The 24,170-nt window shown below is 37.6% G+C and overlaps 2 protein-coding genes across 2 annotated transcripts; one reads left to right on the forward strand and one right to left on the reverse strand.

Moving 5' to 3' along the window:
• The first annotated feature begins 2,579 nt into the window (after window positions 1-2,579).
• Window positions 2,580-7,109, forward strand: LOC120079621. The gene has a single exon (XM_039033873.1). It carries the CDS (start codon window positions 4,425-4,427, stop codon window positions 6,108-6,110), a length of 1,686 nt encoding a protein of 561 aa, XP_038889801.1. The 5' UTR covers window positions 2,580-4,424; the 3' UTR covers window positions 6,111-7,109.
• A 504-nt stretch (window positions 7,110-7,613) lies between these two features.
• Window positions 7,614-20,486, reverse strand: LOC120079690 (nuclear pore complex protein NUP43). Its single transcript, XM_039033996.1, has 5 exons — window positions 19,740-20,486; window positions 19,326-19,383; window positions 8,499-8,736; window positions 8,252-8,325; window positions 7,614-8,053 (listed from the first exon to the last, which is right to left on the reverse strand). The coding sequence occupies exons 1-5, from the start codon at window positions 20,366-20,368 to the stop codon at window positions 8,000-8,002; spliced, it is 1,053 nt and encodes a 350-aa protein (XP_038889924.1). The 5' UTR covers window positions 20,369-20,486; the 3' UTR covers window positions 7,614-7,999.
• Window positions 20,487-24,170: the final 3,684 nt, after the last annotated feature.

The raw sequence follows: 24,170 nt of genomic DNA on the forward strand, positions 1-24,170 counted from the left end.
GAATTTTTCAAAAAATCCAGTAACAAAAACATAATCCAAATTGCCTAAGAAAAAAAAAAAAAAAAGTCAATATTCCCGGATGTTTAATTCATACCCATCAAAATAGTATCTGCAATCCTAAACATATTTTAAGTCTAATAACTTACATCAATATTTTAACTCTCATGCGACGTTTTCATTGTACCTATTAGGTTACGAGTTAAGACTTTGATGTATAACTTAGGGCCAATATAATTTTATAAACTCTCACGAATATTCTATTAAATAGCACATTCTTTTTTTATTATTGTTTTAGAAAACAAACCAGAAGGTAGCTATCAATTTTATTGTTATAGAAATCATATAGCAAGTTTTTTTTTTTCAATAAGAGTAAGATTAAGAACGTGTTTGGACTTCCTTTTTCAAGTGTTTAATTTAAAAAATAAGTCATTTTAGAAAAAAATGAATGTTTAGCAACCACACAAAATAATTTTTGAAGAATATTTTCAACAATTTTTATCAAAAGTATTTAAATAAAAATGAGTTTTTCGAAAAATATTTTTTCTCAAGTCAATAAAAACAGACCTAAATTTATGGTTTTGCATGGTTCTTCCACATAAATATTCTTTTTAATCTCATTGAAGGTAAGAATACATTCTTTTACCATATGTTTTTATACCATTTAATTATACTTTCTTTTCAATTAAAAATAACAAAAAAATAGATTTCAGAACACGAATGAATGTGTCGCAAGAAAGGGCATAGGACCAAAAAAAAAAAAAAAAAAAACGAAGAAGAAGAAAATAAAGGTTCAAACGAAGTTTGAATTTAGATTAAAATAAATATTTTATAGTTTGAATTTACTATTTAGTGACTACACTTTTGAACTGGTCATTATAATGATTGCAATACTAACAACTAAAGAAGAAATTTGGAAATGGAAGGAATGTCTATTGGTTTAATATTAAAAAACAAAAATTAAAAACTAAATGGTTACCAAAATGCGCCTTCTTAATACACATTTTTATCTTCTTCTTCTTTTTCTTCTATTTTCATCATCTAAACAAAATGCGCATAGCTCAACTGATAGCATAAAACATGTATTATTAATTTTGAAGTCAAAACATCGATTTCTCATATATGAAAATTTGTATGGGTAGCCCCTATTTAGGAGTCAACTCGAAATTTGGCCTCACTTTAAAAAAAAGGCCCAAAAATTGACCTTTGGCTCATGTTAGCCGGGTGCGAAAGTACCGTTTTAGCCCAAACTGCGTGCGAGGCCAGATGCAACCCAGATTTCTCACCCTTTCCTCTCGTTTCTTCATCTCGTTCCCCACTTCATGTTGCCCTCCATTTTTTTCCTTGATTTTTACCTTCTTTTGAACTCTTCCTCTTGCTTTTTCCTCTCGTTTTGATTCACGCTCCAACTTATATTTTTTATTCGAGAAGAAGAAGACGACATTGACATAAACAGAAGAAATCACCGAAAAAAGGAGGACAACTGAAGAACAGAGGGTGAGAATGAAATTTCGCCGAAAAAATGGAGGAAAAAAATAAAAGAGCGACGTAAACATAAATCGTCGAGAAAGAAAAAAGAAAATCGCTGAAAAACAAAGGACATCATAAACAGAAGAAATCATCAGAAAAGGAAAAAGAAAAAGGAAAAGAGGAAGAAGAAGAAAGGCAGAAAAAACAGGAAAAAAAATCTGCAAAAGATAGAAGGAAGAAAGATTAAAAGTGGTAAATTCACATAATAATGATGTCCACATAAGACACAAATAGAATAAATTGAGAAGTGGGACCAAATTTCGAGATGATCCTAAAATCAGAGTCATCGGTGCCAAATTCCCTTTCTCATATTCCATATAATCAAAAAATTAAAAAAAAACGATGTAATATCTTGAAAACTAACACAAGTAATTTACAAAAGAAGAAGCTGCATAAAGCACTCACGAACTCTAAAATTTGTTATACCCGTGAATTTTTTTTATTCGATCAATTGATTCCTATATATATATTTTTAAATTCTTGCAATCGAAATTTTGACATCAACATCCACCTCAATCACTTAATTCTTAATTTTAAACGATTATCAATACTGATATTAAACCCGAGTATATCAATATTTTTATCATTTAATTCACAACAAAACTTCACATCCACTTCATCTTAAATTCTTAAATTTTTAATTTATATATAATTGAAATTTTCAAGTTTGCTTTTACGTAAATGTTCTCAATTTTAAATTTAATTAGATGTCAATTCAATAAAAGAAAAACATTAAAATATGTGCTAATTCACGGACAAAAGTAAATGTAAAATTTTAGTCTTAAATTCTAAACTTTTTTTAATTATCATGTGCTTGAAAATTTTCAATTTTACCATGACATGCTAGTTTAATATAGTTTTGTTGATTTTCTTTCTAAACTTCGAATTTCATCGAAATCACTTCAATAAAGTAATATACATATATCACACTATATGTATATTGTGATCTACATATTAATTGTAAATGGCTAACAAAGAGAAACAAGGTTTTCATTATATCTAAGCTTCAGGAGGTCCAAATTGGGGAGATTTTCAAAAACAAAAAGGAAAAAAAATAAAACAATAATTGTCTTCTTCCAGCATTGAATCAGAGTATAAAGATGGTTTTTTATTATTAAAAAGAGAGAGAAAGTAAAACAACCATTACAAGTAATCATCCAACAATCATAGTAGAGATTCTCCAAAATCTAGCAAATGATTCGTCGTTTTTATTATGATCACACACATTGGACCATAATCTACAATTCCTGCTTTCTCTTATTCCTCGTCTCAAAAATAAGATGTTAGTAGGGGTATTTAATCAGAAAAATAAGGTATTCTCGGAGAAAAAAAAAAGGAAAAAACAACCATTACAAGTAATCATCTAGCAATCATAGTAGAGGTTCTCGAAAATCTAGCAAACAATTCATCGTTTTCGTTATGATTACTCGTCTTAGAGATAAGATGTTAGTGAAAGGGTATTTAATTAGAAGAACAAGATACTCTCGAGAGAAACAAAAGTACAACAGATATTACAAATAATCATCCAACAATCATATAAGAGGTTAGATTTTAAAAAATCTAGTAGTGATTCGTCATTTTCATTAAGATCACATACTAAACCATAACCTACAATTCCAGCTAGTTCCACGATTACTCGTCCAAGAGATAAGATGTTAGTGAATGGCATTTCTCTGATTCATTATATCCAAGTATCAAGAGGTCAAAATTAGGGAGAATTTTTCAAAAGGAAAAAAGATAATTGTTTTGTTTCAGCATTTGAATCAGAGTAAAAAATACAAAAACAACCATCACAAGCAGTCATCAACAATCGTAGTAATAGAGGTTCTTGCAAAATCTAGCAAAGGATTCGTTGTTTTCACTATGATCACACTGAGCCATAACCTACAACACGGCGTATTGAAGCTTCAAGCAATCACTTAATCACAAGCACTGACTTTTATCCCTTAGCAATCAGTACAATGCCACGAATCTTCAAAACTGTAAAAGTGATTGAAAACTAGTTAAAGAATTTAATGGCCACAGGCTTCTGGCCTAGCCTAGCTAGTAGCTATGCTCTGCTCGACTATAATAGGGTGCCAAACGTTATCTCCAAGGTAAACCATTCTTATTTAAGCACTCTAGTTATGGATATATCAGGATTGTTGGTATGTTTGTTAGTGAGGCATCTTAGTAATTAGCTATAAAGTTTGTTGGGATTTTTGGTTATAAATAAAGGGAGTGAATTGGGAGCAAGGTAGGAATGATTTTAGTATGAATTTCCATTGAGACTTTGGAAGAGAGCAGCCTCTCAGATGTCTATAATATATCGTCACTTCTTTTGATATTGCGTTCTGTATATTTCATGAGTTTTCTGGCTAGGTATCCTAACATCTTATTCTTCTGAAAGGTAATAATATATGTGGTGTAGCTTCTTAAATTCCTTGGCTTCTTCAAACTGTTTTATTCCTATTCATTTTTCTGGTTTTGGAGATTGAGCTTTCTTTCAATTCCAGGTTCTTCCTTTTTTTTTAGCATTCAAATATTTTCCCACCTTCTATAGGTTTATAGTTTTCAAGTATTCTTCACTTCTTTCTATTAAAGAGATTATAACGAGATAGAAGGCACTATGTTTTCTGACTTATTTACACGAATGGTACTGGAACATATCAATTTGATATGGAATTACTGGGGCATTGAGTTTCTAGTCTTGGCAAACTTCGTTTTCCAAGTTATCCTAATTTTCTGTGGAAGTCTTAGAAGGCACACACCCATATAAGCTCAGTTTAACTGTTTGGCTTTCTTACGTACTTCTTGCTAGAACTGCAACTGTTGTTCTCGGCAAGCTCACAACAATCGACATAGGCAGTCAACAGCGCAACACGCATAGCCAAGTTGAGGCATTGTTGGCACCACTGATGTTCATGCAAATAGGAAGTCCAGATACAATAACAGCCTACTCAATTGAAGACAACCAACTAGGAGTGAGGCACGTTTTCAGTACTGTAATCCAAGTGGGAATTGTGTTTTACGTTCTTATAAGGTCATGGACAGATTCCAAAACATCGTTTCTTTACTTGTCAATGTCTTTGGCTGGAATAATCAAGTATGGTGAGACTTCATGGGCTCTAAAATCAGCACTCAATGCCAACTTGGACTTGACAATTGCTGATTTAAACAAATATAAAGTAGCTGATTTGTTTAACAAATTGCCACAGGGAGAGAATGAACTTCCAGAGGCAAAATTAATCATAATAGCTTACTACAGATTTTGCTGCCTAAAACCTCATCTTGAGAATTGGCCTTACTATCCAATTGTTTCTAATGACAAAAATCTAAACATTGGTAATTGTAAGTATGAAGATGTGTTCAAAATTACAGATTCTGAATTGGATTTCATGTATTATGCGCTCTACACTAAGGCGCCAATTATATATACTCGTACGGGATTAATTCTTCGTTTCATAAATTTGCTTAGCATGATTGCTGCACTATGGGGATTGTCTGCATTGTTCAAGGATGCATTTGTGTATAATATTAGTATTGGCCTCATCTATTTTGTGTTGATAGCATCTTTGATAATTGAGATTTATCAGATCTTGAGACTACCATTCACAGATTGGGCTATAGTACAGATGGTACGGTACCATGAAGCTCGTCCTATCCTTGGGGGTTTCTTGCAGTCTCTAGCCCCTCAGTCGGCAACTTGGAGAAGGTGGTCTAACAAAATGGGGCAGTTCAATCTTTTAGACTTCTGCTTGCAAACCAAGCATCAGAACTACATCATAAGCAAAATTCTCCGATTTTGGAGGATGGATATGAAACTCCGAAAGCAATCGAGTTTGAATCGAATTGAAGTCCAACCAGAAGTGAAAGAACCTGTGGTCACAGAACTGAGAGAGATAGAGAAGATCAAAGGAAAAGAAAAATTTGATCAAAGAGGCCAATGGACAATCGATAGGTACCAAACGGAACTGAAACTCGATGACGAAGGCAAATTGATCAAAGCACTTAAAACTGTATCGGAGAGGGTTTTCGATACGAGCATCTTTATATGGCACATCACAACAGTTATTTTCTATACTCGTGAGACTACTGTATGCAATAAAATGAAAGCCATCATGAGTCTATCAGATTATATGATGTATCTTATGGCAACTCGTCCACATGTGATATCAACAACTGGAGATATTATATTTAATCATGTATGTGTGAGGCTTGGGAAGTTCATAAGAACTGAATGTAGAAAGAGAGATCATATATGCAATGATATTTTGAAATCACAGGAAGAAGGTAATATGCTTGAAGTTGAAGCAAGTGAATCAGAAGCAGAGAAAGCAGTTGTAGGGAATTGGGATTTGCTGAAGGATGTAAAAGAACTTGTAGATAGCCTATTGACTCTGAGCAATGAAAACAGATGGAAGGTAATTGGCAGCATGTGGTTTGAGATGTTGGGATATGCTGCAAGTAAATGTGAAATGGAATATCATTCAGAACACATCAGACAAGGTGGTGAATTGATCACTCATGTTGGGCTTTTGATAGCCCATAATGTGAAGAGAATCCAGCTATTTCTAGTAGGTTTTCAACTTCTTTTTCCTTGAGATATGAAATTTGATTGCCCGTAAGGAAGTTTTATGTAGTTTTTTTTTTTTTTTTTTGGTTCAATGATTTATTTTGTAAAAAGCATCATGCATATGAAGTTCCCTCCTATCTAGAATGCTACATGGCATTTTTTGATAATAAAAGTTATATTTCAAGGGTTTCTTTCAAGTGGATTGAAAATATGTATACAAATCCCGGATCTAATAACATTTTCAAGGAAGAAAAAGTTTGTTAGAACCCAAATATATTGAAATTTAAACGGCAACTAGACTACAGATAAATCAAGTAATTCAAGGTACTTGGACCCTCCCAATCTTGAGATCACACTCAAGCCCTAATTCACTCACCAAAATATTGTCTATCTTCCCTGTTCTCCTTATATCTTTTTATAACCAAATTCCATAACTCACTCCCCTAACTAATTACTAATATACCCTTAATACTCTAATAATACCCTAATACCATTCCTATCAAAGTTGTCATGGATTGAAATAAATAAATAAAAGGAAAAAGGAAAAAGAAAGTGAACACACATCTAATAGTTCAGAAATTAGGCTTACAAAACATAATTATTTGCCTGTAAAAAAAAGTTTTAATTTCTCTCATTATATATATATATATATATACATTAACTATTTCTCATTCTCTTGAACATGAACTTTCTCCAATTACCATATGTGCTATATCTCATTACTCCCATGTTTAACAATATATTAACTTAGAGTGGACAATCATGCTTGGCATCGTGATAATTCCAGCTGTAGAAGATGGAGATCAGAAAAATCTCTCAACTTGTTAAATAAAAGAATAAAACTACACAAAGATGACAACTATAAATCATAAACAATGCAAAAACAGTAATAGGCTAAAATACTATCATAGTCCCTATGCTTTGGGTTCCTTCCATGTTAGTCCTTGTACTTTCAATTGTCTAATTTTAATCGTTGTATTTTCAATAAATCTTAAACTTAGTCCTTCAAAGTCAATTTTTATAAAAATTGGTTAAATAATAATAATAAATTTTATATTAGAAAAGACAATATAGGAGTATAGTTTCAAAATTTTAGAAAAGAAACACTAATAGAGAATAATTATTTTTGAAAAAAAAACAATAATAACTGCTGGGACTAATTTTAAGATTTAATGAACTCACATAAATTAAAATTGGACATTCGAAAGTATATAGACTAAAATGAAACAAAACCCAAAATATAGGATCAAAATGATATTTTAACCAACAATAATATGAATAGGGAAACCCAACACCAGAGGTAACTCCAAAATCCTATCCCATTCATATATTCAGTGATTATGCATTTTCCATATCAAACATGTTTACTCTAATGATGAAATGAAGTATCCTGGCATGGCCGCATGAGTAACTTCTCATAACTAATTAGCAGATAAGGTTTGTACTCGGTCAGAAAAGTTAAAAAAAAAATACCTGCATCTGCCAATGTACAATTCAATCATAACTAATAATGCCAATTAAAAGTTTTCGATAGAGCTAACTATTTTACATTCTGTAACATAATATTGGGAAACAAAAGTTATTCTATTTGGTATAAAAAATCAAAAGTGAAGCATCAAGCTGAGGAGTTGAATGAAGAACAGATTAAACACATGTCAAATACAATGCAAAATAACATCATAGCTATCCCTCTGATATGGTCGCTGACCAGTATGAAAATCCATACCAAAATTGAGTTCCAATTATGTGGTAAACAAACAAAGCTACAGCCACAAAATTTACATGAGCCTAAAACTAAGAAATTAGATGCACTCAATGAGAGATAAAAAGCTATAGATACTCCTTAAATCGTTAAAGGAATTTATATAGTGGTGCACTGGAACCTGATGATTTAGAAAAGACGATGACTTCTCAAAATCAAGATCTTGACAGGATGGCAATGGATTCCCACTCCAAGTTACATATCACTTCCTGCATAGCATAATTGGAGAGTCTCAAAACATAGCCACCCCAACCCCAACCTAAACCCTCGCAGCACTTTTAAATAAGAAACCAATTTTCACAGTTAGGGGACGAACACTCACTTTCAGTTAGAACTAGAGATCTTACCATCACAACAGGTAAAGTAGACAACACAAGTTCGCATAAAATAGTATATGGACAACTTACTGATGGGTGATGACGGTCAATGTCAAAACCATTAATTGCACATGGTTCTGCCAGCAGGTCCACAGGCTGCTTGCCTACAAGTCATATAATTAAAAAAAAGTTGAGCCAGTCTATGCATATGGATTAGAAAATAATTCTTTTCAGGCATTAGAAAACAGAAACAATATAAAGCAACAAAATGACTTTGGATAAACGATGGTTGGACCCCAGCCCACCAATCAAACAGGTCAACAACACCAATTCGTACCTTGCTCAATACTAGTTAGAATCCCGTCCTCAGAGCAGATCATAGCAGGTAAAATCTGTGAAGATGACATGCCACCTAGGTTGCCAGACTTAATATAAGGATCATAGTGAACCTCCCAAACCTCACTTTCACATGGCGAAGGATTTGATGTTTTGCTCCCTTCTAGACCCGAAAGAATGATAGGCTGCTGTTGTGACCTCAAATCCCAGGCAAAGACAGTACCAAAAGAGCCCCCTGCCTAACATGGGGAATAATAAACACTCTAATATCGCAGCTCATCAATAAGGGCAGAATAAGAAAGATGGAACAAAACCCCCACAGCACTTTTAGACAAGAAACCAATTTTCACAGTTAGGGAACAACACACACTTTCCGTTCGAACTAGAGATCTTAACATCACAGCAAGTAAAGTAGACAACACCAGTTCACATAAAATAGTATATGGACAACGTGTGTGTGCAGGTGTGTGCGTGTGATTCAATTTTATAAATTAGCTCAATAACTCCATCAAGTTAACAATCATATGTTTTTCTATAATTTAATTAGCTCGATAACTCTGTCAAAGTAATCTACTAAAAGACTAAGATCAAGAGGACTTATGAGGAGTTTGAACAGATAGCTCATTTAGCCACTATCCAAACTGAATTGATATGAACTGCCGAGGTCTTTAAACTTTTATTCATATTTTTATTTAATAATTTTGATTCAATTTTGTTGCTTTTCGACTTTATCCTTTCTAAAACATATTAAAAAGGGCCTCTTGAGGATTCATAAATAATTTATCCTTTCTAAAACTATCCAATGTTAATTTTGTCTCTCCATATTGTACTCACTGAATTATTTCATTTATCAATTAAACGTTTCTTATCAAGAAAAAAAAACATATCAAAAAGGGGCCAGGCTTAGTCTTCTTGTCATATTCATGACATGGCATTTAGAATTTTGTTGGGAAGCCATCTAAAACCTTGCCATTAGGTATCAAGTTGTTGAGGATAGAATATGATGAATTGAGTTTTAGCCTTTTTCACTTTTCCTTCCAAGTTTAGCCAACAACATCTTGAATATCCATGCCTTGAGTTGCATGCCAAGAACATTCAAGTACGATTAATCATTCAATCTTTTGGAGTATTTTTCTTTAGGGCCAAGAAGCTGATCTTTCTGTTGAGATTTTGATCTTAAGTCTCTCCGTGTCTAACCTAACCTAGGGTCAAAATCGAATGGATTCGGGAGTTTTAGTGTTTGTGACTTAGGAGCTCATGTAACTAAATAGTTCCTAATTATCATTAGGGTTTTCACATCATTTGGATCAGAGCACTTTTCATATTACATCATGAATGGTAGAGAGTAAAGAAAAAATTTCTCTCACGAAGTTTTAGGATAGAAATATTAAGTTTGAATTTTTTCATTGAAGACTGCAACAAGACTTGAGACCCATATCTAATGTAATGAAGCACCCTCCCTCCTCTTTCCTCTCTCTTCCCATCTTGAGCCATAATCGTCTCAAGCCACCATGCCTCTCGCCGCAACCATCGATCAGAAAAATTTCTCTATTGCCATTTATGAGTCCTCAAGGGGCACTCAGGCAAAGATTATTGAAAGGAAAATTATCCTTATCAACCCAATCCATCTCACTGTTCTCGAAAGCTCTTGACTAGCTTGCCTCTTCCTTCAACACCCTTTGCAAAGAACCCTGCAATTTCAAGTTTGGAAGACACCTGTCCTTTATCTAATGTTTAAGGAATCTTAGATAACCCATTGAATTACTAACAGCTCAAGAGCATATTATTGACATCAACGCTGCAAATCGATGTGGCTCAATGAGGATGACGAAAATACGAGCTGCTCATCTTGTAGAGTTCGTCAAGGTGATCCTCTTTTGCACTTCTTATTTATATTAGTTTCGGATTTTCTTAGCCGACTTATGGCCTATAGTGCTCGTCTAGGTAATATTATGACAAGTCCAATGACACCCTTTTGTTTTCAACTGCCTTGGTACATCCTTTTGAGATTGTTAATATTTTTTGGAGGGCCACTGGTTTAAAAATAAATCTTCCCAAGAATGAGTTGCTTGGGATCCATGTTGATGATTCTGAGATGGATTTGATGCTGTCTACGTTTGGTTGCAAACAGGGTCAGTGGCCATCGACCTACCTTGGTCTTCCCTTGGGTGGAAATTCTAAGACTTTCGTTTTGGCAACCTGTCATTGAGTGCATCCAACACAAGTTTCTGTTAGGTTTCTTCTCACCTGTGAACAACAACCTAACAAGCAAACAAGACAAAACAGAGCACAGTACTCTGGGAAAGATGTATTGATACTAAATTCAGCAGTACAATCAGAAATCCCTTAAATGGCAATACAAGGAAAAGGAAACAAACAAGCCTGACTGTTCACTATAGCAAAATAAGCAAGAAAAGAGAAATCATAGAAAAAGATGGAACCAGCATATCAGAGTGCTGGAATATCTCTCCCTCATAAAGCTCCTCTCAGCTTTACTCCAATTATTCCCTGCCTTTTCTGATCCCTGGGCCGTCCTTTTTATAACCGCTTTGGTGGTCCCTCAACAGAATTCCAACCTTCTCCCATTCCTTTCTATGTAATTCCCATCTTACCCCTTCTTTTATATTGGAATAGAATTGGGGGTTTTACAATACCGCCCTTCTCGAATTGCACCTTGTCCTCAAGGTGGAAGTGAGGGAACCGTTGTTTCTTCAGGGGAACTCCTTCCCAAGTGGCTTCATCTTCAGGCATCCCTTTCCATTTTACCAACCACTCATTGGTAGCCATTTCTCTGTTCCATCGCACCCCTAAAACGGTTTCTAGAGAGACTTGTAATTCAAATTCTTCCGACAAGGTTGGTGATTGATGTTGCACCCGATGGGCTTCGCCCAACTTCTTTTTGAGCTGGAAAATGTGAAACACATTGTGGATAGATGTTTTGGGTTGTAGGTTGAGTTTATATGCCACTTCTCCGATTCTCCATGTGATCCTATATGGTCCATAAAATTTGGGAGATAATTTTTCATTCCTCTTTCGAGCTAGAGAGCGCTGTCTGCAAGGCCTCAATTTCAAATCCACTTCATCCCCTACTTCAAAGCATAATTCTCTTCGATATAAATCGGCTTGTTTCTTCATTCGATTCTAGGCCAACACCAGATTTTCTTTTAAAGCATTTAAAGCCAAATCTCTACTCTTCAACTGTTGGTCCACACTATCAATGGATGTCTTCCGATCTCCGTAGGACGGGGGGGGGGGGGAGGGGGGGGATGATTGGTTACTGCTTCATAGGGAGTCATTCTAATTGAAACATGGAAGGTTGTATTGTACCATATTTTCGGGGTCCATGGGATCCACTTATTCCATTTGGCTGGCTGTTCATTACAAAAGCATCGAAGGTAGGTCTCAAGCCATTGATTCACCCGCTTGGTTTGTCCATCTGTTTGATGATGAAAGGCGGTGCTCCTTTTTAATATTGTGCTCATTGAGGTAAACATCTCCTTCCAAAAATTACTTAAAAAAATGTTATCTCGATTGGTGACTATTAATTTTGGAACCCCATGATGTCTAACCACCTCGTGTATAAATATTTCAGCTACTTGCTTGGCAGAAAAAGGGTGTTTAAGAGCAATGAAATGTCCGTATTAGCTGAGACGATCCACCACCACCATAATAGAATCATATCCTCCAGCTTTGGAAGTCCTTCTATGAAGTCAATTGTCCGTTCTTCTATGATCAGATTCAGTATTGGAAGGGGTTGAAGAAGTCTTGCAAGTGCTAACGCTTCTATTTTATTTTGTTGGCAAACTTCACAGCCCTCCACATACTTTTTAATGTCATTCTTCATACCTTGCTAGGATAATTCTCCACTCATTCTTTTGTAGGTTCTTAAGAACCCGGAATGTCCTCCTAGCACTAAGTCATGGAACGTGTGAAGTAAAGCGGAAATTAAAGTAGATGATCGTGAAAGCACTAACCTCCCCTTCTATAGAAGCTGATTGTTCTTCCATTCATACTTAGGCTTCCCCTCTGGATCTTCCTTTAGTAACTTGATTATTTTCTGGACCTCTTCATCCTCCTCAACTTCCTTCATAGCTATCTCCACATCTACTAGGGGAGGGGAGGTGAGTACAAAGACTTTCGCTGTTTGAGGGATCCTTGACAAAGCATCAGGTACTTTATTTTGTAAACCGAACTGATATAGGATTTCAAAATCATACCCTAACGACTTGATTAACCATCACTGGAATTGGGGTTGGACCTCTCGTTGTTCAAGGAGGAACTTAAGGGCCTTTTGGTCTGAAATCCCCGTGAATTTGTTTTCCAACAAGTAGTGTCGCCATTTTTGAACTGCCAGTACTACCTACAGCCATTAATTCTCTTTTGTAGATTGACTTTGCTTGTGCTCGAGCGGATAACTTCTGACTGAAGTAGGCAACGAGTCTCGACTCTTAAGTTAGCACTGCTCCCAACCCCAAACCGGACGCATCTGTTTCAATCGCGAAGGGCTACGAGAAGTCTGGTAAGGCTAACACCGGGACTGTCATCATGGCTTGCTTCAGGTTTTCAAAAGCCCTAGTGGCTTCTTCGTTCCAGTCAAAGGCGTTTTTGTGCAGTAATTGGGTTAAAGGGGCTGCAATATGACCGTAGCCTTGTACAAATCTTCGGTAGTACCCAATAAGGCCTAAGAAGCCTCTAAGTTCGGATACATTCTTTCAATGGGGCCACTCCACCATGGCCTTAATCTTTTCCCCATCGGCTTCAACTCCCTTTTGCAATATCCAGTACCCCAAGTATTGTATTCAATCTTGACAGAATGTGCATTTTTTCTTGTTGGTGTATAGTTTGTTATCTCTCAGGACATTTGGGTTGTGATGTTTGGCCTATACACCAAAATATCGTCAAAAAATACAAGAACAAATCTACAGAGGAAGGGTCGGAATACCTAATTCATAAGTGATTGGAAGGTGGCCGAAACGTTTGTCAAACCAAAAGGCATTACTATGAACTCATAATAACCTTCGTGAGTTCTAAAAGTTGTCTTCTCAATGTCTTTGTCTCGCATTCGGATCTAATGATATCCGGACCTTAGATCGAGTTTCGAGTACACAGCTGCTCTCCTCAGTTCGTCCAACAGTTCTTCAATTACTGGGATAGGGAATTTATCAACAATAGTGAGGATTCAGCTTTCGGTAGTCTACGCAGAAGCTCCATCGTCTGTCCTTCTTTCTAACCAACAACACCAAACTAGAATAGGGCCTATGGCTAGGTCAAATTATACTTGCTTGAAACATTTCTTCCACTAACCATTCTATTTCCTCTTTCTGTGTGTGGCCATATTAATAGGGTCGGACATTCACCGACTTTTGATTTCCTTCCAAGAGAATCCTGCGGTCTATTGATCGTTTAGAGGGAGTGTAGTGGGTGTCTCGAAGACATCTTCATTCTGGTCCAGCAGAGCTTGGATCATTACTGGCAGTCGTTCGAGGCAACTTTACGAGAGGTTGTTCCTATCCATATCCTGATCTTCAATTTTTAAGTTCTGGAACTCAATCAAGAACCCCTGATCTTCATCCTCCCACGTCTTCGTAAGAGTTTTCAATGTTGATTCTTATTTCATAAGGGAGGGATCTCCTCGTAGTATGACTTGCAATTCCCCGTTCAAAAAGAACATCGTCAGCGTGGGCCAATGCACGCCCATAAATCCGGTGGTACATAGCCACGGCATCTCCAACACCACATCCATATGTCCCAAGTCCATGACGAGGAAGTCAACTCTTATTAATAAGTCTAGCAGTTCAATCTCAACAGATTTGAAACTCCCTTGCCTGTGATTTCCCTACCATCTCCGATCACCACACCGAATTTGTCCTTCTTGGTCAATGGAAGTTCTAATTCCATCATGATCTTCTGGTGGAGGAAATTATGGGTTGCGCCGAAATCAATTAACACCACCACCTCTCGTCCTTGCAGAGATCCTTTCAATTTCATAGTCCCCTTTGCAGAAAATCCCATCATCGACTTTAAAGCTATTTCCGCCTTCTCCGGTACCTCAATCGTTTTCAACTCCGGTGGAACCCCTTCCTCTTCCTCTATTTCTACTTCTGAATCCTCTTCCTCATTAGCGATGAACAACATCAACTCGCGGTTTTCTTTCCCCTTGCAACGATGCCCTAGTGCGTATTTCTCATTGCATCGAAAACACAATCCTTTGCCTAATCGCTCTCTGAACTCAACATCCGACAGTCGTTTCAACGGTGGCTCCCTTTTTGTGTAATTCGCCCGTGGACCCTTCCTTTTTTCCAACTTGGGCTTCTTTTTTTCCAGGCCCAACAACTCCCAAATCAGATAAGGCTAACTTCAAGCCTACATTCCGGACGTTTACCAATTGGACTTTGCGCATACGATCATCCAAGTTTGTAGGTTGTCTGCTAACCACCTTTGCCTGTAGCACCGACTCCAACCCATTGAGGAAGGCATCCTTCAACACACTCTCGGCCACCTCCGGTAATGGTGTCGAATATGTCACAAACTTCTTCACATACTCCACGTACATACCTTCCTGTTTGATTCGCAACAATCTAGCCCCCAAACTCCCTTCTTCAGTGGGTCTGAAGTGTTCGAACATTCTCTTCTTTAATTCTGCCCAGCTGGTTATAACTCTTCGATTGTGGCTCCATCGGAACCAGTCCACTTCCTCTGGTGCGAAACTTACTACTGCGACCTTTACTTTCTCCTCATCTGTGAGATCATGGATTTCGAAATAATGCTCAACCCTGTAAACTCATGATTCTGGGTTATCGCTGGAGAATGTCGAAACCTCCAGCCGTTTGTACTTGCTTTTGTCCGTACTCCTTATTCCCTGAATTCGTGGTCATCTCGTTGTCTTCCAGCTTCCCTTTTAACTTGGAGCGAGGCCCCTCAATCGTGCCCAATTCTTCTATTTTCAGCACTGAACTATTCTCCTTCATTTCTTCGGTAAGCTTCTCGATGCTTTTACACAGCCCCAGGATTATAGTTTTTATTTCAGAGATTTCCTTCTCATTTGCCTCCATTCATTCCTTCATTTACTTTTGAGCCATTGCTCTTGTTCGCCCCAGAATTGGTGGAGCTCTGATACCAATTTGTTAGGTTTCTTCTCACCTGTGAACAACAACCTAACAAGCAAACAAGACAAAACAGAGCACAGTACTCTGGGAAAGATATATTGATACTAAATTCAGTAGTACAATCAGAAATCCCTTAAATGGCAATACAAGGAAAAGGAAACAAACAAGCCTGACTGTTCACTATAGCAAAATAAGCAAGAAAAGATAAATCATAGAAAAAGAAGATGGAACTAACATATTAGAGAATGCTGGAATATCTCTCCCTCAAAAAGCTCTTCTCAGCTTTACTCCAATTATTCCCTGCCTTTTCTGATCCCTGGGCTGTCCTTTTTATAACCGTTTTGGTGGTCCCTCAACGGAATTCCATCCTTCTCCCATTCCCTTCTGTGTAATTCCCATCTTACCCCTTCTTTTATATAGGAATAGAATTGGGGGTTTTACAGTTTCAAAATTGGAAGTACGATTTTATTTCATAGGAAGGTAGACATGCGCTAATCCAAGCTACTCTAGCTAGTATACCAACTTATTATTTATCTTTGTTTCTTGTTCCTATCAAGGTTATAGAGATTCTAAACAAATTGACCTTCTATGAAAGCTCTTATGGTGATGGCAATATGCATAATGTGAATTCAAAGATTATTTATCTTCCAAATTCGTGGGTGGTACAGACATAGGAAATTTTTGGCATCGTAATTATGCTTTACTAAGTGGATTTGGAGGTTTCATACAGAGGAGATTGCCTTATGGCAGAAGCTTATGAATGCTAGGTATAATGTGTCTTTGATGGGAGGAGGTTGGCCGAGGGTTATTCCATCTAGTCGCTTTAAAGCTCCTTGGCGTTTCAATAAGTAGACTATCGATTTGGTTGCAAGTCGTACTATTGATAACTTGTAGAAATACGAGTTATTTTACTTCTTTTATCTAAAACAATTAGGAAAAAACACTTGGAAAATGCGGCAGCTTGAAAAGAAATTCATGAAAATAATAATATCATGCGATCACATGTGTACAAAGTCTCACAATCCATGAAAGATGTAAAAATCGTGCTCTTTGGATGCAGGAAATCCATTTATGCGATCACCGCAAAGGAAGCCCTAACGCCAACGTTGGAATTGCATAGTTGAAAACATAGCCTCATGCGACGGATGACATGACGCATGGTCGATGGAAGTCAAATCAAAGATCAAGTTGGTAGCTAACAAGAAAGCTTCACAGTAAAGCCAATGAACTTCTAACGCAAAGCAGGCGGCACGCCAAGATATGGAATTTAATGCATCTTGTCAGCACAATCATTAGTGTGAGAGGAAAAAGGTGCTCCTTGGCGCCTATAAATACTCAACGAATATTTCCATGCAAGATATAGCCAAGACATTAGAGAAAGCTCTGCACAAATTCTCAAACACTTTCCATCAAGCCCTCGTGAAATCTTGAGTGAAAGCTCTAGATTTCTTCCGGAGAACCAAGGGGAGACTTCACCTTCAGCACAATCTTTCTGAAGCAGTCATCCAGGGCGCCGGAGGAAGCAAGGAATTGCATACCACGACTTGATTCCCTATCTCTTTTATTCTACAATTGTTATTTATATTGTGTAAAACGTTGAAACACTCCTTTTATCGATATGAATGCATCTACAGTTCATCTTTTATCCATCTACCATGAGCAACTAATTTCTATATGGGTTGAGAAACATTGCAATTACAATGAACTAAGTAAAGTTTAATCATGCGTTCAACTTGTTTTATGTATGTTTTATATACTATTTGAATAAGTCAAAAGATTGTTCTAAATAGAATGAATCAATGTTTGAAAAAGCAAAGGATTTAAACCACATAAAACAAGAAGAGATTATCTTTAGAAATAAAGAGACATTTTTTGCATCAAATACTCATTGCATGCATCCTAGAAATAGGATATGGTGGCTAAATACACTAAGAAGTGTAGGTTATGATTTTCAAGTGATTTGCTTGATCGCATGATTTATGCAGTTACTAAGGAATTGTTAGTGAATATTTTTCTCGACCCTATCTTTATTCATTTGAAATCTATATCTCTCCGCATAGATTGTTTCACTTACGATTGTGAAACTCATCGCATCCATCACCATTTATTTTAACAATAGAATAAAAACAAACTCATTGCATATTTAACAAATAGTTTGCATCAAGATCAAAACGATTATTGTCAATGCATCAATAGAACGAAATCCCTGAGTTCGACCCTAGACTCACCAGGATTCTAGTTAGATTTATACTTGGGTCTAACTAGGTAAAACAATGCGTTTATAAGATAGTACAAAGCGCTTAAATCATCGCATAGATAAAACATATCAAAACACATTAGCTATCTTGGTAATGGAACCTCTACTTTGCTCTAGAAGATCCCTTACCTTAGTTATGGCCCTATTATGATTGTCTTCCCTCGGCTTTTTCATCTTCCTCTTCATTTTGATGTTAGGGAGGCTGGTGTGGGTTCCAAAGTCAAGGTGCTCAAGATTTAAGCATGCATAGAAATTTTAATGATTTCTCGTCTTTTGTCCTTGATCCACTTTTGGCACTCTCTTTGATTCATGGACTTGGCCTCTCGATCCTTCTATGAAATACTATGTGAAATCGCTTGCGGGAGACTTGGTAAATCCTATATATCTTCTTTCGAACAATCTTTATATCATGATTTGGAAGGATCGTTATCTAATTTCCTTTGGGAGCTTAGTCTTGGTGCTAAGGTAGGTTGCAACGATGAATGTCTTATAAGCACTTGTTCCCTACCTGGTGTGTTATGTAGAGAGCTGATGGAACCAAAGTCGAACAATTTCCTTTGTAAAGCCCTAAGAATTTCATACCAATCATCATGGAAGTTCAGTCGAATGATGATGATGGTTGTCAGGGTAGAAGGTTGCAAGCTCGCTAGATTGGGGAGAAGATGAAAAGGGTAGAGTGTATCTGTCAAACAAGGGGGACTTTTGGTTGTTCACAGGACTTCTTGTATTTATGGAGGGCATCTTTGTAGGATAAAGAAGTGGAAAGAAATTGGTATGTTGCATGTTGATGGGTTGTGCGCTTGGAACATTAAGAAGGGAGAAGAAGCCTTTCCAACCGACTTTGTTGCTACTACCGGGTAAGATAAGCTTGTTTAACCCTTCATTAACTCCAAGCTTGTGATCTTTGCGAAGTGTCCTTTTTGGTTAGAGATTTTCTTCACCCAAAGATCGTATTCATTCAACTAAGACTTGTTGAAGAACTTTTGGTTTAATGGTGATTCAATCAAAGAAGAAAAAGTGGTGCGTAACCAAGAGAGGGATTCTTTCGAGAGAGATATAGTGAAGGACTTGTCCCTAGAAGCTTCAATGATCCTAACTCCATGGCGACTTCTATAGAAAAGGTTTTCCTATCGATGAGAAAGGAGGGTGGGGGAGGAAGAAGGTGTCGAGCCATCTCCCTAACATTCCTCTCAAGTGGCTAGAAGGGAAAAGGAAAAAAAAATGAAGGCGGGGAGACGGGCGGAGATGGAGGAGAGAGGAGAGAGGGGAGCATCTTTGGTCCACTTGCTAATTGTATTATTTACAGTTTATCCTTTTTTATTTCCATTTGGTGGTCTTGTTGTAATCCACCTTTAGGCGTTTGGAGTTCTACTCCTTTTCATTTATCAATGAAATCATTTCTTCATAATATATATGTATATACATATATCGTGTAAAAATAAGAAATAAAGGCAACAGATTTTACCAAACAAGTATGCTTTCGCGATGGATGGATATCAATGCCGTGAACTATACCCGAAGCCCTGCAACATTGGCAGAAGGAATTCAGCACATCTTTTAATCAACTGCGGCACCTTGTATTTTTGAAGATTCCACACTACCAATTCAAAATTTCATATCCTAAAATCTATAGACAACACAGAGAAGAACCACTTACTCTCTCATCTGCAGTACATACAAGCAGCAATGACTTCTGAATTTTTCTACAATTAGCAACGCTCTCATACAGCCCACACGACCTTTAATTTACCACATGTAAGCCACTTCCAGTTTCAGAAAGCTGGGTCTTTCCTACAACTCTATCCTAGTCCTAGTTCTAGATGCTAAATGTTCAAACGTATATGAGATGATGCAAGGAAAAATAAACAAAATCACATACCAGTCGGCCTTAAACTGAGAAACTGCTCCACCGGGCTTCCTCTGATCCCACCATTGCAAGCTAAACCCACAACCTCCAGTCGCAAATTCAGTAGGCGATGCCCATTTCACTGCGGTATACGACACCAACCCATTACTATCGAATATCCGACTATAATTCAATCCAGATTCCCCTATGCTCACCAAATTCACCCGTCCATCTTCCGAGACAGTCAGACATTCACCTCCCCCATCCATCACATCGACACATGAAATAGGTCGGTCGTGCAACATCTTCTCGGGCACCGAGAGCTCCGAGTCGAGCGTCGCTTCCATTGGCTCGACAGATAAAACATGAAGAGAACCTGTATAAGTCGAAGCGAAAACAAGAGGATTTTGGTAGAGTTGAGAGGTTTTAAGGGAAGATACTCTTGAAGGTGATGTCCATGTCGAATGAGGAGCTATATCCAGTGGCTTTTGAGTCAACGAGTGAATTTCAATAGAGGATGAGTCGGAATCAGAGTCGAAAAGGGCAATGACGGCAAGCCGGCTAAATGTGGAGAGCGATGAAAGCCAACGAACACCATCAACATACTTGAATTGCGGGAACCTATGGATTTGAGGTTGCTGTTGGGGACTCACGATCGCCATTGTTAGGGTTTAAGGGAGCTTGGTTTCACTTTCAACGAAGACTGAGAATCAGAATGACGTCGTTGAGACTCCGGTCCGGCCAAATTAAGGTTCGTGGTATTTTAGTGGATTTTTTTTTATTAATAATGTTTATTTTTATTTTAAAACTTTATTATAATTTTTTTCTTTTTCACAAAAGGCACCTAGTGTTAGAGACACATGGACAAACAGTCAACATCCTCAATCCATGTCAGCATTCCTCTAGAAGTAAAGGTTGTTAGAAGGAATATTTATTTCAGTCAATCAAAAGTGTACAAATATATTTGCTATTCATTTATTACAAAATTGTATAAGGCCATTTAAAGCCTCTATATATCAACACAGAAAATCAAGGGAAAATAACAGAAAAGAAATCTTCAGGAAAACCTATCGCATTACTTTCTTCCTTAACCCTTCGTCTTCCTCTCTAACTTGGTATCAGACAGTATTAATGGCCAACGCCTCTTTAAACGTTTCATCTTCCTCAACGACCGTTGTCTTCACCAACCCACCCTTGAATCAATTGTTGAACCAAAGTACCTCTATGAAACTCGACCAAAACAACTATCTACTATGGAAGACCCTTGCATTGCCCATCCTAAGAAGTTATAAACTAGAAGGTAATCTCACAAGTGAAAAATCTTGTCCTCCGAAGTTTGTCTCAGCAATGACTGAAGATTCTAGTCTTCTTCAAGGTGGGGATGTTGCCGAAAGCACCGATGAAGCCTCGTCGATGACCCCTGAAGTAGCCTTGCAGCTGTTAGGCTTCAACAATGCTAAGGATCTATGGGAAGCTACCCAAGACCTGTCTCTTATACACATCTAGATGTGTATAAGAGACAGGTGGGGACGTTGCCGAAAGCACCGATGAAGCCTCGTCGAGCTCCGGTCGCTCAAGAACAGTAAATCCTCTGTCCGAACAATGGGTCACAACGGATCTCCTACTCCTCGGATGGCTCATAACTCAATGACCCCTGAAGTAGCCTTGTAGTTGTTAGGCTTCAACAACGCTAAGGATCTGTGGGAAGCTATCCAAGACCTGTTCGGTGTGCAATCAAGAGCAGAAAAAGATTTTCTTCGCCATGTTTTTCAGACCACTAAGAAAGGTAACTCCAAAATGGAGGATTATTCACGCATTATGAAAATCAATGCTGATAACTTAAGACAGGTTGGAAGTCTTGTACCTAGACGATGTTTAATATCTTAGGTTCTTCTCGGTCTAGAGGAAGTCTACAATCCGGTCATCGCTGTCATTCAAGGCAAACCAGATATCTCCTGGTTGAATATGCAGTCTGAGTTTCTCATCTATAAGAAAGTTGGAACATCAAAATGCTCAAAGAAACCTTGGTAATGTTGTCCCTACTGTAAACATGGTTCAAAGTCGAAACTTCAATGAATCCAGACAGATGAACAGCTACCATTAGACCAACTCTCAACCCTCCTTTAATCAACAACATGGAGAGGGCAATGGCAACTCCAACACTGGCCGAGGACGAGGTCGTGGTCGTGGCAACAAACCCACATGCCAAGTTTGCGGTAAATATGGACATTTAGCCTTTGTGTGCTTTAACCATTTTAACAAAAAAAATTGTTCGGAATTTTGGACAGAATAGGGGAGGACAAAGCTTAAATTCTGGTAACAATGCCCCACCCAACCCCACAACATTCTTGGCTGCCTAAAACTTCAATCCTTTTACTGGTCCAGAAATAGTGGTTAATCCGAATTGGTATGTGGACAGTGGAGCTACAAACCATGTCACGGCTGATTTTGCAAACTTGAACATTGCAGGGGAATACTCAGGTAATGAGAAAGTTATAGTTGAAAATGGAAATAAACTGCAAATATCCTGGTTGGTGATACCTTATTGTCTGATGGAAAGAATACTATTATACTTTAGAATGTATTGTGTGTTTCTGAAATCACAAAGAATTTGGTTAGTGTGTCTAAGTTACCCCAAGATAATAACATCTACTTTGAATTTCATGATGTGCATTACTTTGTTAAGGACAAGCGTATAGGTCAAACACTACTGAAAGAAAACCTTAAGGATGGGTTGTATCACCTAGACCAAGTAGCTGTGGAAAGGAAAGAGGACTGGAAAAACCAAAACATTGAGGACAGAAGACCTTTAAACATAAATAAAAACATGTCTGCATTAGTTTTGTCTGGAAAAGTAGCAAGAGTTAATGTAGCTGTCTCTAAAGCCTTGTGGCATAGACGTCTAAGTCATCCTTTAATGAAAATTTTGAATTCTATCATTAGTGAATGTAATCTCAAAATTCAAAGTAATGAAGTGAATTTGTTTTGTAAATCATGTCCCTTGGGTAAAGCTCACTGTCTACCATTTTCTAAGTCTGAAAGCCATGCTACTAAACTCTTTGAATTGATTCATTCTGACCTATGGGGACCTGCCTCTACTATTTCTTTAGATGGTTTTCGATACTACATACTATTCATTGATGATTATAGTAGATATACTTGGATTTATCCCTTGAGACAAAAAAGTGGTGTTCTGGAAGCATTTCAACATTTTCTTATCTATGTTAAGAATCAATTCAACAAAACAAGCTCTACAGTCTGATAATGGAGGCGAGTATGCAAAAATTCATCTGTTATGCAACTCAAGTGGAATCCTTGCCCGGCTATCATGCCCTTACACCTCTGCTCAAAATGATCGAGCAGAAAAAAAACATAGACATGTGGTAGAAACCGACCTCACACTGCTAGCACAGGCCAGCCTACCCTTGTGTTTTTGGTGGGATGCCTTTCTCACTACCGCCATGCTTATTAATGGACTCCCAACAGAGGTACTGTGAGGTAAATCCCCTGTTTCTATTCTATTTAACAAGAGCTTAAATTTTGCAGAGCTAAAGGTCTTCGGCTATGCCTGTTTTCCATACCTCCGGCCGTTTCAACATAATAAATTCAACTTTCATTAAGAAAGATGTGTGTATCTAGGCCCCAGTCAACAGCACAAAGGATTCAAGTGTTTAACCAAGGTGGTCGGATCATCATCTCTCGGCATGTCACATTGAATGAGGATGAGTTCCCTTCACCCAGTCAATACCAAAAACCAGCTCAAACCCCCACCCACACTCACCCTACCCATTATTCCAACAAATAATCCCTGCCCACAAGTAAATGATCGTTCACCTATTACTCATCGCCCACAAAATCCAACTGATCGTTTACCTATCACCAATCGTCTACCCGATCGTTTACCAATTACCACACGATCGTCTACCCCACATCTACACAATCGTTTACCTATTGCCCATCGCCTACAAAATTCCTGTCTCTTATACACATCTAGATGTGTATAAGAGACAGCACTAATCGTCTACCCGATCGTGTATCAAATCAGTTACCACACGATCGTTTACCTATTGCTCATCGCTTACTAAATTCATCACCTGATCGCATACCTACTATCCATCACTCACCTTCTCCAAATCGCCTACCCGATCGTATACCATATTCCTTGTCACACGATCGTTCACCAAATACCCATCGCCTACACGATCGGTTTCCAAATCCCTTACTACACGATCACTCACCCAATTGCCCACCCCTACCAGATCGTCTACCCGATAGCCTACACAATCTGTCTCTAAACGATCGTTCACCTCTTGACGATCACTTACCTACCACCCATTGCCTACCCGCACCCAATAGTTTACACGCTCATTTATCAACAACATTTTTACACGATCGTCTACCAATACCAAACCAACCCGATCGTTTACCTCTCTCATCCCTAAACGATCGTCTACCCACACCCGA

The sequence above is a fragment of the Benincasa hispida genome, chromosome 6 (assembly GCF_009727055.1).
Source record: "Benincasa hispida cultivar B227 chromosome 6, ASM972705v1, whole genome shotgun sequence".
NCBI classification, from domain to species: Eukaryota; Viridiplantae; Streptophyta; class Magnoliopsida; order Cucurbitales; family Cucurbitaceae; genus Benincasa; species Benincasa hispida.

Excerpts from the sequence above, each read along its gene's own strand:
- LOC120079621 (XM_039033873.1), top strand. The coding sequence starts at position 4,425 with ATGTTCATGCAAATAGGAAGTCCAGATACAATAACAGCCTACTCAATT.
- LOC120079690 (XM_039033996.1), bottom strand. The coding sequence starts at position 20,368 with ATGGCGATCGTGAGTCCCCAACAGCAACCTCAAATCCATAGGTTCCCG. Across the intron at positions 8,737-19,325 it reads CGCGAAAGCATACTTGTTTG|GCAGGGGGCTCTTTTGGTAC; the intron begins GTAAAATCTGTT and ends TCCCCATGTTAG. Across the intron at positions 8,326-8,498 it reads TCTAACTAGTATTGAGCAAG|GCAAGCAGCCTGTGGACCTG; the intron begins GTACGAATTGGT and ends TATGACTTGTAG.